The sequence below is a fragment of the Anomaloglossus baeobatrachus genome, unplaced genomic scaffold (genome assembly GCF_048569485.1).
Source record: "Anomaloglossus baeobatrachus isolate aAnoBae1 unplaced genomic scaffold, aAnoBae1.hap1 Scaffold_198, whole genome shotgun sequence".
NCBI classification, from domain to species: domain Eukaryota; kingdom Metazoa; phylum Chordata; class Amphibia; order Anura; family Aromobatidae; genus Anomaloglossus; species Anomaloglossus baeobatrachus.
In genome coordinates this window covers 188979-204136 of record NW_027441968.1, presented here as the reverse complement: position 1 = coordinate 204136, position 15158 = coordinate 188979, and the positions used below count along the sequence as shown (strand labels likewise).

At 46.7% G+C, this 15158-nt stretch overlaps 1 protein-coding gene across 1 annotated transcript in view; it reads left to right on the top strand.

The window, feature by feature from the left end:
• The window catches only part of LOC142260821 (uncharacterized), a 141051-nt gene that overhangs the window by 55965 nt on the left and 69928 nt on the right, over positions 1–15158 (top strand). Inside the window, exons 3-4 of the mRNA XM_075332083.1 lie at positions 6547–6631; positions 6907–7875. Of these exons, the coding sequence (XP_075188198.1) occupies positions 7162–7875 (714 nt within the window). The 5' untranslated portion in view covers positions 6547–6631; positions 6907–7161. The remainder of the gene's footprint in view (positions 1–6546; positions 6632–6906; positions 7876–15158) is intronic.

Below are 15158 nucleotides of genomic sequence, written 5' to 3'. Positions count from 1 at the left end.
CCATGCCACTGTACAGATGTCATTGACTTTTGTGGGCTTTGCCCTTGCTGCTCCGGCAGTATCTCCTTCAACAGGCCGTGTTCCTGTCCCAGGTGAGCTCCTCGAGTCTCCACCGGACTCACCTGGTTATTGAAAGCACATGTGCGTGGGCACCTCTGTGCTACCCTCGTGCCATATCCTGTGACTCCCGCTGGCACACGTGCGTAGGCACCTCTGTGCGTCCCCGTGCAACAGGTACACCGATCGAGAAGCCCCGAGCCATACAACCTTCAAGGGTTAGGGCGGACCGGTGTACATAGATCGTCTGTGACATTCCAGATGATCACTAGTAGCAACCCGCTCACTCTTTCCTGACCATAGCAGCGGTCCCTTACATCGCAAAGTGGACCTTGACCAGCGGAAGCTGTCCATTTCCCATCTTGGCACGCTTCCCCGGGTCCCCCTCGTAACAGAGACCCCAGTGTGATTGTGATAGTGAGACCCCAGTGTGATTGTGATAGTGAGACCCCAGTGTGAATGTGATAGTGAGACCCCAGTGTGAATGTGATAGTGAGACCCCAGTGTGATTGTGATAGTGAGACCCCAGTGTGATTGTGATAGTGAGACCCCAGTGTGATTGTGATAGTGAGACCCCAGTGTGATTGTGATAGTGAGACCCCAGTGTGATTGTGATAGTGAGACCCCAGTGTGATTGTGATAGTGAGACCCCAGTGTGAATGTGATAGTGAGACCCCAGTGTGAATGTGATAGTGAGACCCCAGTGTGAATGTGATAGTGAGACCCCAGTGTGAGTGTGATAGTGAGACCCCAGTGTGAGTGTGATAGTGAGACCCCAGTGTGAGTGTGATAGTGAGACCCCAGTGTGAGTGTGATAGTGAGACCCCAGTGTGAGTGTGATAGTGAGACCCCAGTGTGAGTGTGATAGTGAGACCCCAGTGTGAGTGTGATAGTGAGACCCCTGTGTGAGTGTGATAGTGAGACCCCTGTGTGAGTGTGATAGTGAGACCCCAGTGTGAGTGTGATAGTGAGACCCCAGTGTGAGTGTGATAGTGAGACCCCAGTGTGAGTGTGATAGTGAGACCCCAGTGTGATAGTGAGACCCCAGTGTGATTGTGATAGTGAGACCCCAGTGTGATTGTGATAGTGAGACCCCAGTGTGATAGCGAGACCCCAGTGTGATTGTGATAGTGAGACCCCAGTGTGAATGTGATACTGAGACTCCAGTGTGATTGTGATAGTGAGACCCCAGTGTGATTGTGATAGTGAGACCCCAGTGTGAATGTGATACTGAGACTCCAGTGTGATTGTGATAGTGAGACCCCAGTGTGAATGTGATAGTGAGACCCCAGTGTGATTGTGATAGTGAGACCCCAGTGTGATTGTGATAGTGAGACCCCAGTGTGAATGCGATAGTGACACCTCAGTGTGAATGTGATAGTGAGACCCCAGTGTGATTGTGATAGTGAGACCCCAGTGTGATTGTGATAGTGAGACCCCAGTGAGATTGTGATAGTGAGACCCCAGTGAGATTGTGATAGTGAGACCCCAGTGTGATAGTGAGACCCCAGTGTGATTGTGATAGTGAGACCCCAGTGTGATTGTGATAGTGAGACCCCAGTGTGATAGCGAGACCCCAGTGTGATTGTGATAGCGAGACTCCAGTGTGAATGTGATAGTGAGACTCCAGTGTGAGTGTGATAGTGAGACCCCAGTGAGATTGTGATAGTGAGACCCCAGTGTGATAGTGAGACTCCAGTGTGAATGTGATAGTGAGACTCCAGTGTGAATGTGATAGTGAGACCCCAGTGAGATTGTGATAGTGAGACCCCAGTGTGATAGTGAGACCCCAGTGTGATTGTGATAGTGAGACCCCAGTGTGATTGTGATAGTGAGACCCCAGTGTGATAGTGAGACCCCAGTGTGATTGTGATAGCGAGACTCCAGTGTGAATGTGATAGTGAGACTCCAGTGTGAATGTGATAGCGAGACTCCAGTGTGATTGTGATAGCGTGACCCCAGTGTGAATGTGATAGCGAGACCCCAGTGTGATAGTGAGACCCCAGTGTGATTGTGATAGCGAGACCCCAGTGTGATTGTGATAGCGAGACCCCAGTGTGAGTGTGATAGTGAGACCCCAGTGTGATTGTGATAGTGAGACCCCAGTGTGATTGCAATAGTGAGACCCCAGTGTGAATGTGATAGTGAGACCCCAGTTTGAGTGTGATAGTGAGACCCCAGTGTGAGTGTGATAGTGAGACCCCAGTGTGAGTGTGATAGTGAGACCCCAGTGTGATAGTGATACCCCAGTGTGATAGTGAGACCCCAGTGTGATTGTGATAGTGAGACCCCAGTGTGATTGTGATAGTGAGACCCCAGTGTGATTGTGATAGTGAGACCCCAGTGTGATTGTGATAGTGAGACCCCAGTGTGATTGTGATACTGAGAATCTAGTGTGATTGTTATAGTGAGACCCCAGTGTGATTGTGATATTGAGACCCCAGTGTGATTGTGATAGTGAGACCCCAGTGTGATTGCAATAGTGAGACCCCAGTGTGATTGCGATAGTGAGACCCCAGTGTGATTGTGATAGTGAGACCCCAGTGTGATTGCAATAGTGAGACCCCAGTGTGAATGTGATAGTGAGACCCCAGTGTGAATGTGATAGTGAGACCCCAGTTTGATTGTGATAGTGAGACCCCAGTGTGATTGTGATAGTGAGACCCCAGTGTGATTGTGATAGTGAGACCCCAGTGTGATTGTGATAGTGAGACCCCAGTGTGATTGTGATACTGAGACCCCAGTGTGATTGTGATACTGAGACCCCAGTGTGATTGTGATAGTGAGACCCCAGTGTGATTGTGATAGTGAGACCCCAGTGTGATTGTGATAGTGAGACCCCAGTGTGATTGTGATAGTGAGACCCCAGTTTGAGTGTGATAGTGAGACCCCAGTGTGATTGTGATAGTGAGACCCCAGTGTGAGTGTGATACTGAGATCCCAGTGTGATTGTGATAGTGAGACCCCAGTTTGAGTGTGATAGTGAGACTCCAGTGTGATTGTGATAGTGAGACCCCAGTGTGAGTGTGATAGTGAGACCCCAGTGTGAGTGTGATAGTGAGACCCCAGTGTGAGTGTGATAGTGAGACCCCAGTGTGAGTGTGATAGTGAGACCCCATTGTGAGTGTGATAGTGAGACCCCATTGTGAGTGTGATAGTGAGACCCCAGTGTGAGTGTGATAGTGAGACTCCAGTGTGAGTGTGATAGTGAGACCCCAGTGTGATTGTGATAGTGAGACCCCAGTGTGAGTGTGATACTGAGATCCCAGTGTGATTGTGATAGTGAGACCCCAGTTTGAGTGTGATAGTGAGACTCCAGTGTGATTGTGATAGTGAGACCCCAGTGTGATTGTGATAGTGAGACCCCAGTGTGAGTGTGATAGTGAGACCCCAGTGTGAGTGTGATAGTGAGACCCCAGTGTGAGTGTGATAGTGAGACCCCAGTGTGAGTGTGATAGTGAGACCCCAGTGTGATTGTGATACTGAGACCCCAGTGTGATTGTGATACTGAGACCCCAGTGTGATTGTGATACTGAGACCCCAGTGTGATTGTGATACTGAGACCCCAGTGTGAGTGTGATAGTGAGACCCCAGTGTGAGTGTGATAGTGAGACCCCAGTGTGAGTGTGATAGTGAGACCCCAGTGTGAGTGTGATAGTGAGACCCCAGTGTGATAGTGAGACCCCAGTGTGATAGTGATAGTGAGACCCCAGTGTGATAGTGATACTGAGACCCCAGTGTGATTGTGATACTGAGACCCCAGTGTGAGTGTGATAGTGAGACCCCAGTGTGAGTGTGATAGTGAGACCCCAGTGTGAGTGTGATAGTGAGACCCCAGTGTGATAGTGAGACCCCAGTGTGATAGTGAGACCCCAGTGTGATAGTGAGACCCCAGTGTGATAGTGAGACCCCAGTGTGATTGTGATAGTGAGACCCCAGTGTGATTGTGATAGTGAGACCCCAGTGTGATTGTGATAGTGAGACCCCAGTGTGATTGTGATAGTGAGACCCCAGTGTGATTGTGATAGTGAGACCCCAGTGTGATTGTGATAGTGAGACCCCAGTGTGATTGTGATACTGAGAATCTAGTGTGATTGTTATAGTGAGACCCCAGTGTGATTGTGATAGTGAGACCCCAGTGTGATTGTGATAGTGAGACCCCAGTGTGATTGCGATAGTGAGACCCCAGTGTGATTGTGATAGTGAGACCCCAGTGTGATTGTGATAGTGAGACCCCAGTGTGATTGCAATAGTGAGACCCCAGTGTGAATGTGATAGTGAGACCCCAGTGTGAGTGTGATACTGAGATCCCAGTGTGATTGTGATAGTGAGACCCCAGTTTGAGTGTGATAGTGAGACTCCAGTGTGATTGTGATAGTGAGACCCCAGTGTGATTGTGATAGTGAGACCCCAGTGTGATTGTGATAGTGAGACCCCAGTGTGATTGTGATAGTGAGACCCCAGTGTGATTGTGATACTGAGACCCCAGTGTGATTGTGATAGTGAGACCCCAGTTTGAGTGTGATAGTGAGACCCCAGTGTGATTGTGATAGTGAGACCCCAGTGTGAGTGTGATACTGAGATCCCAGTGTGATTGTGATAGTGAGACCCCAGTTTGAGTGTGATAGTGAGACTCCAGTGTGATTGTGATAGTGAGACCCCAGTGTTAGTGTGATAGTGAGACCCCAGTGTGAGTGTGATAGTGAGACCCCAGTGTGAGTGTGATAGTGAGACCCCATTGTGAGTGTGATAGTGAGACCCCAGTGTGAGTGTGATAGTGAGACTCCAGTGTGAGTGTGATAGTGAGACCCCAGTGTGACTGTGATAGTGAGACCCCAGTGTGAGTGTGATACTGAGATCCCAGTGTGAGTGTGATACTGAGATCCCAGTGTGATTGTGATAGTGAGACCCCAGTTTGAGTGTGATAGTGAGACTCCAGTGTGATTGTGATAGTGAGACCCCAGTGTGAGTGTGATAGTGAGACCCCAGTGTGAGTGTGATAGTGAGACCCCAGTGTGAGTGTGATAGTGAGACCCCAGTGTGAGTGTGATAGTGAGACCCCATTGTGAGTGTGATAGTGAGACCCCAGTGTGAGTGTGATAGTGAGACTCCAGTGTGAGTGTGATAGTGAGACCCCAGTGTGTGATAGTGAGACCCCAGTGTGATTGTGATAGTGAGACCCCAGTGTGATTGTGATAGTGAGACCCCAGTGTGATTGTGATAGTGAGACTCCAGTGTGAGTGTGATAGTGAGACTCCAGTGTGAGTGTGATAGTGAGACCCCAGTGTGTGATAGTGAGACCCCAGTGTGAGTGTGATAGTGAGACCCCAGTGTGAATGGAGCAAATACCTATCAATACTGATCACAGATCACAAGACGTGGCATTCAGTGATCAATTATTAGTGATAGAGTTAACCCTGAAATAACATATAAAATGACAAAAGCGCAGTAACGCTACAATCAGGATAATCAGCAGCCAAGTAGTAGAATATTGCCGCTTTGTAGCAGGAGCAAGTAGCATTGGACCCAAAAATAATGCTTAAAGGTATTTTTTGCCATGTAATCTACTGACAGAAGAAAACCCCGAAATAAGTGGGAATACACAAGGAGAAAAAATATTTTTCGGAGTCTCAATAAGTGAGAAAAATGTCTCTTTAGATTGGTCTGGGCCAGAATTCATTATGAAAACAGTGCATATTTTAATATTACCCAGCTATTATCACAAACATAAGGTGCAGAAAACACCTTTAAGGGGTTGAAAGGCTTCCAAAACAATACATTTTATAGTGCAGCTCCACTGTTTTGGCCTCGCCATTAGCTTCTAATCCTAAGCTATAGACAGAAGAAATATAGAGGTGGATGAGTGACAGGCGTAGGGCTGCTGCTCCCATACCCCAGCCAGAACAGACAAGACACAACCCAGAGACCTATGTAGTAGTCTGGACATTCATAATCCTGCCACAGACATAGCGGTATAGTAACATCAGTTGTCCCCAGAGGGTTTTAAAACAGCAGGGAGTTATGGTCCATGCAAGGGCTGGGGGCCGGCATTTTAATTTTAAAAACCGATCCCATACCCCCCATGCCTTCTGCAGTAGCGCATCTAGCACATAATCCTGCTCTAGAAATTGCTGGACAGCCAGGTGGATCCATGCAGTGCATCTGTCATGTTGCACAGACATGTTGCCCAGCCGTGGTGCCACCACTAGGTTTCCACCCTCGGTCATGGCCTTCTCCAGCTCCTTGTTGAGTGGAGCCGGCCATTTATCAGAGAGGCATACCACAATGTAGGAGAGGAATCTTTGGTTTGGTTTGAAAAAAATGTTGATTTATTGTGTATATACAGACAAGTCCGTCCAACGTTTCGATCCAGAAGGATGTTTTACAGGGACAATTGGACTAGTGAAAAACAAAAAAAGAAAAGACATACATAAAGTTAAAAACAGTATCAGTGATACTAACTTGATCTCCTTGTTTACCTTTTCATAGACTGCTGACGCATTCTTCTGATATACTTTTGATGAACATCATTACCCGTACCGATACGATTTGACAATCCTTTTTATGCTTCTAGGTACGTGTCTTATTATCATGTATGGTCACTCCTCTAATGGTCTCTTTCATGTCTCAACAGATTGTCATTTAACTTATATCTTAATGGAGATTTCCATACTTCATCCATTGGTGCCTATGAAATTAATGGATTTAAGTGTTCTTGTTGCTTCTGCTTGCGCAGTTTCTGCCATTTTCTGTATAATTATGATTTATTTGATCATGTAATCACAACAGTGTATCACTGATACTGTTTTTAACTTTATGTATGTCTTTTCTTTTTTTGTTTTTCACTAGTCCAATTGTCCCTGTAAAAGATCCTTCTGGATCGAAACGTTGGACGGACTTGTCTGTATATACACAATAAATCAACATTTTTTTCAAACCAAACCAAAGATTCCTCTATTACATTGTGGTGTGCCGGATATATTTTTTGTATTACTGGACTTATTATTCCAGAGCACCCCCACGTTGAGTGAGCCAGGTCTACCTCAATTACATTGATTATTTTTTTCCTGAGCTCCTGTACTCCATATATAACTTTTTGTACGAATGTCTCTCCCGACCTTCTCCTATGATCAAGATCAAGTGACCAACATCCTCTCCAGGGTAACAGTACCAGTCTCCTTTTTAACAGTACCATCAGAGGAATTGCGCAGTCGGGACTATGAAAAAGAGCTGAGAAAACAAACAGCCCTAGAGCTACATTGCGGAACCCTTGCAGAATACCACAAAGCCCAAAGAATTCCCAGAGGCCTACGAGTTCAATTACGCCCTACGGTTTTTTCAGATAACCCAGAGTACTGCACAAAATACGAAAGTATTTTAAATAAATGTTCAATGGACATTATTGTTCTCACCATTGAATATCTTCAAAAAGAAATCACCGAGCTGACACCCAAAATTCACTCCATAGAAGATCAACTTTCCAATACCCTGTCTACCACAGAATGGGATAAGCTGAAATTGAAGACGAAGGAAACAATTGCAGGATTCCAGAAGACTCTGCAGGACAGGAAAAGACTGAAGTTTATAAGAGATCAAGAAGACTACGCCAGACATCGAGTTTACCGCTGGCGCTTTATGGACTTTAATTCCACGCGTCGCCCCAATTACAACAGATATTCAGCTTCATCTAGCTCTGATAGCGAGTCCTATTCTTCCAACTCTTCTCGTTTTTTAGATACACGGCAACATCCAGGCGGAAGACAAGGAGGAGTAAGAGGAAGGCCCAACCCATCCTATCGCATACAAACGAGATCCCAGGTAGGACCAATTTAGTTTATAATATTTCGTCCCACAATTTGACACACTTAGAATCCCAAATTCTACAGAAAGGCTTGTCGTTCTGTCCTACTCCAGCCTTTAACCCATTTCAGTTAGATCAAGAGATGAGACGTTTTTTCAGAACATTGAGACTCAAGGCCCATTTCTCAGCCCAGGATGACTCTAGCTCACGCACCAGAGAGGATGACAACTCTGGCACCCTATCCTTGCGTGACCTTAATCTAAGGCTATCCAGCACTTTCAATCCTCCTAAGACCTACCACCCGGTTGAAACTTATATTTCACTGGTCACTCATGATATTAATAAGACACTTAGAAGTATCGAGAGTGGTGAATATAAAATTAAACACAATACGACAGCTGAGGAAAACAGGGCCATTCATGATCTCAAAAATAATAAAAAAATTGTAATCAAACCGGCCGACAAAGGAGGTTCCATCGTAGTACTTGACAAGACTTACTATTTGGCTGAGATACACAGACAATTGGGAGATAGATCCACATACTTACCCATTTCCCGGGACCCCACACCTCAGATCCAAAATTTAATTAAGGACAAAGTCGATTACCATTTACATCTTGGCACTATTGACACTAAATTGGCAGAATTTCTTGTTAAACCAAACCCCGTCACACCGGTCTTCTATATCCTACCAAAAATTCACAAGAATCTCCAATCTCCCCCAGGGCGACCTATAGTAGCTTCCACAGAGTCAATACTCTCTCCACTTGCAATTACCATTGATAAGATTCTAACGCCGCTTATACCCAGAATTCCGTCATACCTAAAGGACACTTCTGACTTTCTGACGCAAGTGACACAATTGGGCACGCTTCCATCTGATTGTCTACTCGTCACTTTTGATGTAAACAGTTTATACACGAGTATCGAGCACAGTGACGGTATCCGTGCCGTGGACTGGTTTCTCGATTTACATAAGACACTAACACAATCACAGCAATCTTTCTGCATGGACTTGTTACATCTGGTCCTGGGCCATAATTACTTTTTGTTTGAAGATCAATTCTGTTTACAACAAAGGGGTACAGCCATGGGATCAAATATGGCGCCACCGTACGCCAATATTTACATGGCGCATTTCGAGGCGCTATACATCTATGATCATCCTCAGTGGGTACAGCACACTTTAATGTGGAAAAGATATATAGACGACATATTTGTCGTATGGCATGGTAACCTAGACTCCCTGAATGAATTCTACCAGGACATCAATTCGTATAGACCAGGGCTTACGTTCACGATCCACAGTGATTCAAAAGAAATTAATTTCTTAGATACCATGGTCCTTCTATCTCCAGATGGTATAATTAGCACAGATCTTTTCGTGAAGCTGACAGATAGGAACAGTCTTCTGCATTTTTCAAGCTGCCACCCTTCTCATACAAAGAAAGCATTGCCATTCTCCCAATTTAAGAGAATCGAACGCATTGTCTCCGATCCCTTGCAGCGCCAAACCCGACTGCAAGAAATGGGAGACAAGTTTGCATCAAGAGGTTACCCAAGTAGAATTGCCCACAATCTTGTACAGAAACCATGATCCAGTCAGGACAATAACCCACGTATCACCTGTGTCCAAACATATCATCCTTTCTCACCTCTTTTTAAAGGCATAATCTCCAAACATTGGTCCCTCCTTCAAACAGCTTACCCCTCCATTTCTGAATTTTCAGCCTTACCTTTATTCTGTCACAAAAGACCTAAGAATCTGAGGGACAACCTCGTTAGAGCCGACATAGGGTCTGCACAAGCCGAATCACGGCAGACCTTCCTTGGGACTCCAAAAGATGGAAATTTTCCATGTTTACATTGTTTTCAATGCAACAACCTCACTCGTGGTAACATGTTCACACATCCACATACAGGTAGAAATTATCCCATCAGAGGTTTCTTCACATGCGACTCGTCTTATGTTGTCTACCTTATTAAATGTCCTTGCGGTCTCGGATATGTTGGGGAGACTACCCAACATATCCGAGACCGCATTAGTAAACATAAGTCCACCATACGGTGTCAACAAACCTTATTACCTGTTCCACATCATTTTGTGACACACAACCATACAGTGGCTCAACTCAGATTCCAAGTCATTGAACATGTTCCACCAATACGTAGAGGTGGCGACAGAATAAAGAAACTTAAGGAAAGGGAGTCTTTTTGGATTTACACTCTGGGTACATTAGAACCAAAGGGCCTTAATCGGGAATACGAGGTGCAGGCTTGACTCCTGTACCTCATGAGTGCATTTTACGTCTCCTCAATATGCAAGGAGTCCTGTTTCTTTACCCCCCTTTTTGCCCCCTTTTTCATCTTTTATATTTTATATTGTATTTTTATTTTTTATTTTTTATTTTTATTTTTCATTTTTCTTAATTTTAAATTCTTGTAGTCTGGTTGCCTTGTCTAATTGTGTTTTTTACCTTCCAGGTTCCCTTAGCCACGTGAACTCCCTAATGCACTTCATTATGACTCACTTTTCACCATAGTAGTCACGTACCTCACTTTCACCTGTCAGCACTATATAGGTGTTACGGTTGCTGCGAGCACTGGAGACTATGTCCAGATTTCTTGCTACTGCACATGTGCGAGCGCTGGAGACTAAGTCCAGATTTCTTGCTACTGCACATGTGCGAGCGCTGGAGACTAAGTCCAGATTTCTTGCTACTGCACATGTGCGAGCGCTGGAGACTAAGTCCAGATTTCTTGCTACTGCACATGTGCGAGCGCCAGAGACTAAGTCCAATCTTGGAGCCATTGCACATGTGCGGGTGACATCATCGCTGACACGAGGTCACATGTCTCTGACACCTTCTATGCCGATTGGTCGCTGGTCATGTGCTTGTGACGTCTTGCTCGGTGATAGGCCAGCATGACGTCACTCCTGTCGTTCTGGAAGCGGATTGGCTCTGGTGTCCTCCATCTAAGGATGAGGCACAGAGTCTATATAAGACCCTGACACACGCCGCATGGTGCTCAGTCCTCTTGGTTCATGCATATGAGTAGACGCTCTGTGCGCGTTCCTCTAGGCATTCCTCTGTCTATGCTAGGTGAGCGCTACCGGCAGGGTAGCGTTCTTATACCTTACAGCTTCGGCTGCTGTCCGTATCCTTACCTCTTAGGGGAGCGGACATAGGCAGGTGCCTGAGGCACATGGTCTGGCTGGGCCTTGTGATTGTACTCGTAGGTGGACGTTGCCGCTAGGGTAACGTTCCTTATACTGCGTCTGGCAGTTGTTCGTATCCTCGCACACTAGGGGAGCGAACAGAGGTAGGAGCTTTGTGCGGCTTACGCTGCTGTTCGTCTCTTTTGCACCACTAGAAGAGGGGACCTAGGCAGGTGCCATATCTAGTGGTTCGTGTCCTCGCACACTAGTGGAGCGAACGCAGGTAGGAGCTTTGTGCGGCTTACGCTGCTGTTCGTCTCTTTTGCACCACTAGAAGAGCGGACCTAGGTAGGTGCCATTTCGCACACATTGCCTTTGTCTCTGTGATTATTAACAGAGATCATTCCACACACCCTCCAAGTAAGGGAGGAATTGCTTTACTTTCTTATTATATCCTTCTGTGAGTTAACAGAGGTATTGCACTCTGCCATAGTCTGCAGCAAAGTCTTTGCACGGTGGACCCTGACTGTCTGATACTCCTTTCGGTTATTATCAGACAGCCCCCCGTAACATTAGGACTGAGCCAAGGGTCTGGCAGTTATGGCAGAATATCAGCAGTTACACCGTTACATACAAGTACTTGAGTCACGGCTCAAGAGTATAGAGGATAAACCTCAGACCATGGTGACATCTGCACATGATCCTCGACTTGCTCTACCAAACAGATATTCTGGCGATGCCAGATCATGTCGTGGTTTCATTAGTCAGTGTCAGATACACCTAGAGGTTAACTCTTCTCGCTTCTCTACGGAGAGGTCCAGAGTAGGCTTTATCATCTCCTTACTTCAGGACAAAGCCTTAGAATGGGCGACTCCCCTATGGGAGCGCTCTGATGTGGTTACTCTGAGACATCAAGACTTTCTTGATGCTCTTAAGGCGGTATTCATGGGTCCGCAGGTTACCCATGATGCGGCCCTGAGACTGTTAGATCTATCTCAGGGTTCGTTATCCACTAGTTCTTATGCCATTGCTTTTAGAACTCTGGTGGCAGAACTAGATTGGCCAGAGAAGGTGTTGATTCCTATCTTCTGGAGAGGGTTGGCTGGCTATGTCAAGGATGCCCTTGCTACTCGTGAAGTCCCTGCTTCTCTGGAGGACTTGATCACAGTAGCAACGAGGATCGATGTACGCCATAAGGAACGTAGACTCGAGGTCTCTTCCTCACGCCCTAAGCATCGGGCTATTCCAGTTGTTGAGGGTCCACTACCATCTTCCTCAGCATCTGAAACATCTCCCACTCCTATGGAGTTAGGTCATACGTTCTCCAGACTACGCAAGTCTGGTCCTCCTATATGTTACGTATGTCGTCAGGCTGGGCACTATGCCAACAAGTGTCCTAGTCGTCAGGGAAACTCCCTGGCCTAGTAACCATTAGAGGGGGGTTACTAGAGACGTCTTCTGCACCCTCTAAGTGTTGTATCCCAGGTCAGCTCTCGCTATCTGAGAATACATGGCCTATTATGGCTTTTGTGGATTCCGGAGCTGACGGGATTTTTGTGTCCTCAGGATTTGTAAAGGGACACAATATTCCCTCTATCATGTTAGAGGCGCCTATTCCTGTCCGTGTTGTTAATGGAACTATGTTGTCTGACTCCATTACATTGAGGACAGTTCCCTTGCGCCTTTCCCTGTCTCAGGGTCACATAGAGGAGATTTCTTTTCTTGTTTTGCCTGAGGGTATAGACGACGTCCTTCTGGGTCTTCCATGGCTTCGGACTCATGCTCCTCACATTGACTGGGAGTCTGACAGCATTATTAGTTGGGGTTCGAAATGTCAGTCCCGATGTCTTCCCTTACCACCTAAGGTCGTTGCAGTTGCATCAACTGATCTCTCTCCCATACCTACACCCTATTTGGATTTCGCTGACGTGTTCTCCAAACAGGGTGCTGAGGTTCTTCCACCCCATAGGCCGTATGACTGTGCCATAGACCTTATCCCAGGTTCGGTTCCACCTAAAGGCAGGGTTTACCCCCTGTCGATACCTGAGTCGGAGGCCATGTCGACCTATATAAGAGAGAGCTTAGAGAAGGGGTTCATTCGTAAGTCTGTCTCTCCCGCGGGAGCTGGGTTTTTCTTTGTTCGGAAGAAAGAGGGTGATTTGCGTCCCTGCATAGATTACAGGGGTCTCAACGCAATCACAATAAAGAACAAATACCCATTACCTTTAATTTCGGAGCTCTTTGACAGACTGAGAGGAGCTCAAGTTTTTACGAAGTTGGATCTGCGGGGTGCGTATAACTTGGTACGAATTCGAAAGGGTGACGAATGGAAGACCGCTTTTAACACCCGAGACGGTCACTATGAATACCTCGTCATGCCTTTTGGGTTATGTAATGCACCCGCAGTATTTCAGGACTTCGTAAATGATGTGTTCAGGGATTTACTGTTATCCTCAGTAGTGGTGTATCTGGACGACATCCTGATTTTTTCTCCTGATCTGGAGACTCATCGTCAGGATGTCGTTCGTGTCCTTTCCCGTTTAAGGGAGCACTCATTGTTTGCTAAACTCGAGAAATGTGTATTCGAGCAGTCCTCATTGCCTTTTTTGGGTTACATTATCTCACAAGAGGGTCTGGCTATGGATCCTGCGAAGCTCTCTGCTGTCCTGCAATGGTCCGAACCTCATTCCTTGAAGGCGGTGCAACGCTTCTTAGGATTTATAAATTATTACAGGCAGTTCATACCCCATTTTTCTACTTTGGTGGCCCCTTTGGTGGCCTTGACTAAGAAAGGTGCTAATCCCAAAGCCTGGTCTACTGAGACATCTCAGGCTTTTGAGGCAGTAAAAAGACACTTTTCAACTGCTCCCGTTCTTCAAAGACCCGATGAGAGTAAGCCCTTCCTCTTAGAGGTTGATGCCTCTTCAGTGGGTGCTGGTGCGGTCTTGTATCAAAAGAACGGTGCAGGTAGAAAAAGGCCGTGTTTCTTCTTTGCTAAAACCTTTTCACCGGCAGAGAGAAACTATACCATTGGGGATAGGGAACTGCTCGCCTTGAGATTAGCCTTGGAGGAGTGGCGTCACTTGCTGGAAGGAGCGAAACATCCTTTCCAGGTCTATACAGACCATAAGAATCTGACGTACTTACAAACCGCTCAGCGTCTGAATCCTCGCCAAGCCCGCTGGTCCTTGTTTTTCTCCCGCTTTCACTTCTCCATCAACTATTTGTCTGGGAGTAAGAATAACAAGGCAGACGCCCTGTCTCGCTCTATGCTTTCTACCCAGGAAGAGATTGACGAACCTCGTCTTATCCTTCCCTCCAGGGTTTTTCATACGCTCTCCCCTGTGACGTTAGACCAAATCCCACCGGGCAAGACATTTGTTCCGCCTGATCGACAGAATGATATACTGTCATGGGCCCACACCTCAAAGGTGGGTGGGCATTTTGGTATTAGGCGGACACGAGAGTTACTGGAGAGGTGGTATTGGTGGCCACACTTAGCCAGCCACGTCAAGAGATATGTCGGTTCCTGCTACTCGTGTGCTCGCAACCGTCCATTACGGCAGAGACCGGCTGGGCTCTTGCATCCTTTACCAGTGCCAGATAGACCATGGGAGGTGGTAGGCATGGACTTTGTGGGTGATCTTCCATGTTCACAGGGACATAGATTTGTGTGGGTCATTACGGACCATTTCTCCCGGATGGTTCATCTCGTACCGTTATCGAGAATCCCATCTTCCAGGGTACTAGCCAAACTATTCCTCAAGCATGTCTTTAGGCTTCATGGGATGCCAGATCGTATCATTTGTGATAGAGGCCCGCAATTTACTTCCCGTTTCTGGCGAGATCTTTGTAGCCTTCTGCAAATTGAGTTGAATCTCTCTTCGGCATACCATCCGGAGACTAATGGTTTGGTTGAACGTACCAATCAATCTATGATTATATACCTTCGACACTTTGTTGCTGAGAACCACGATAACTGGTCCTCCCTCCTACCCTGGGCAGAATTTGCCCTTAACAATTCGCTGGCTGAGGCCACTGGGCAGACACCGTTCGTACTCAATAATGGGCAACACCCTAGGGTACCGGTACCGTTTCCCGCTGCTGCACCTCCTCCTCTTGTGGCCGACTGGGCAACTA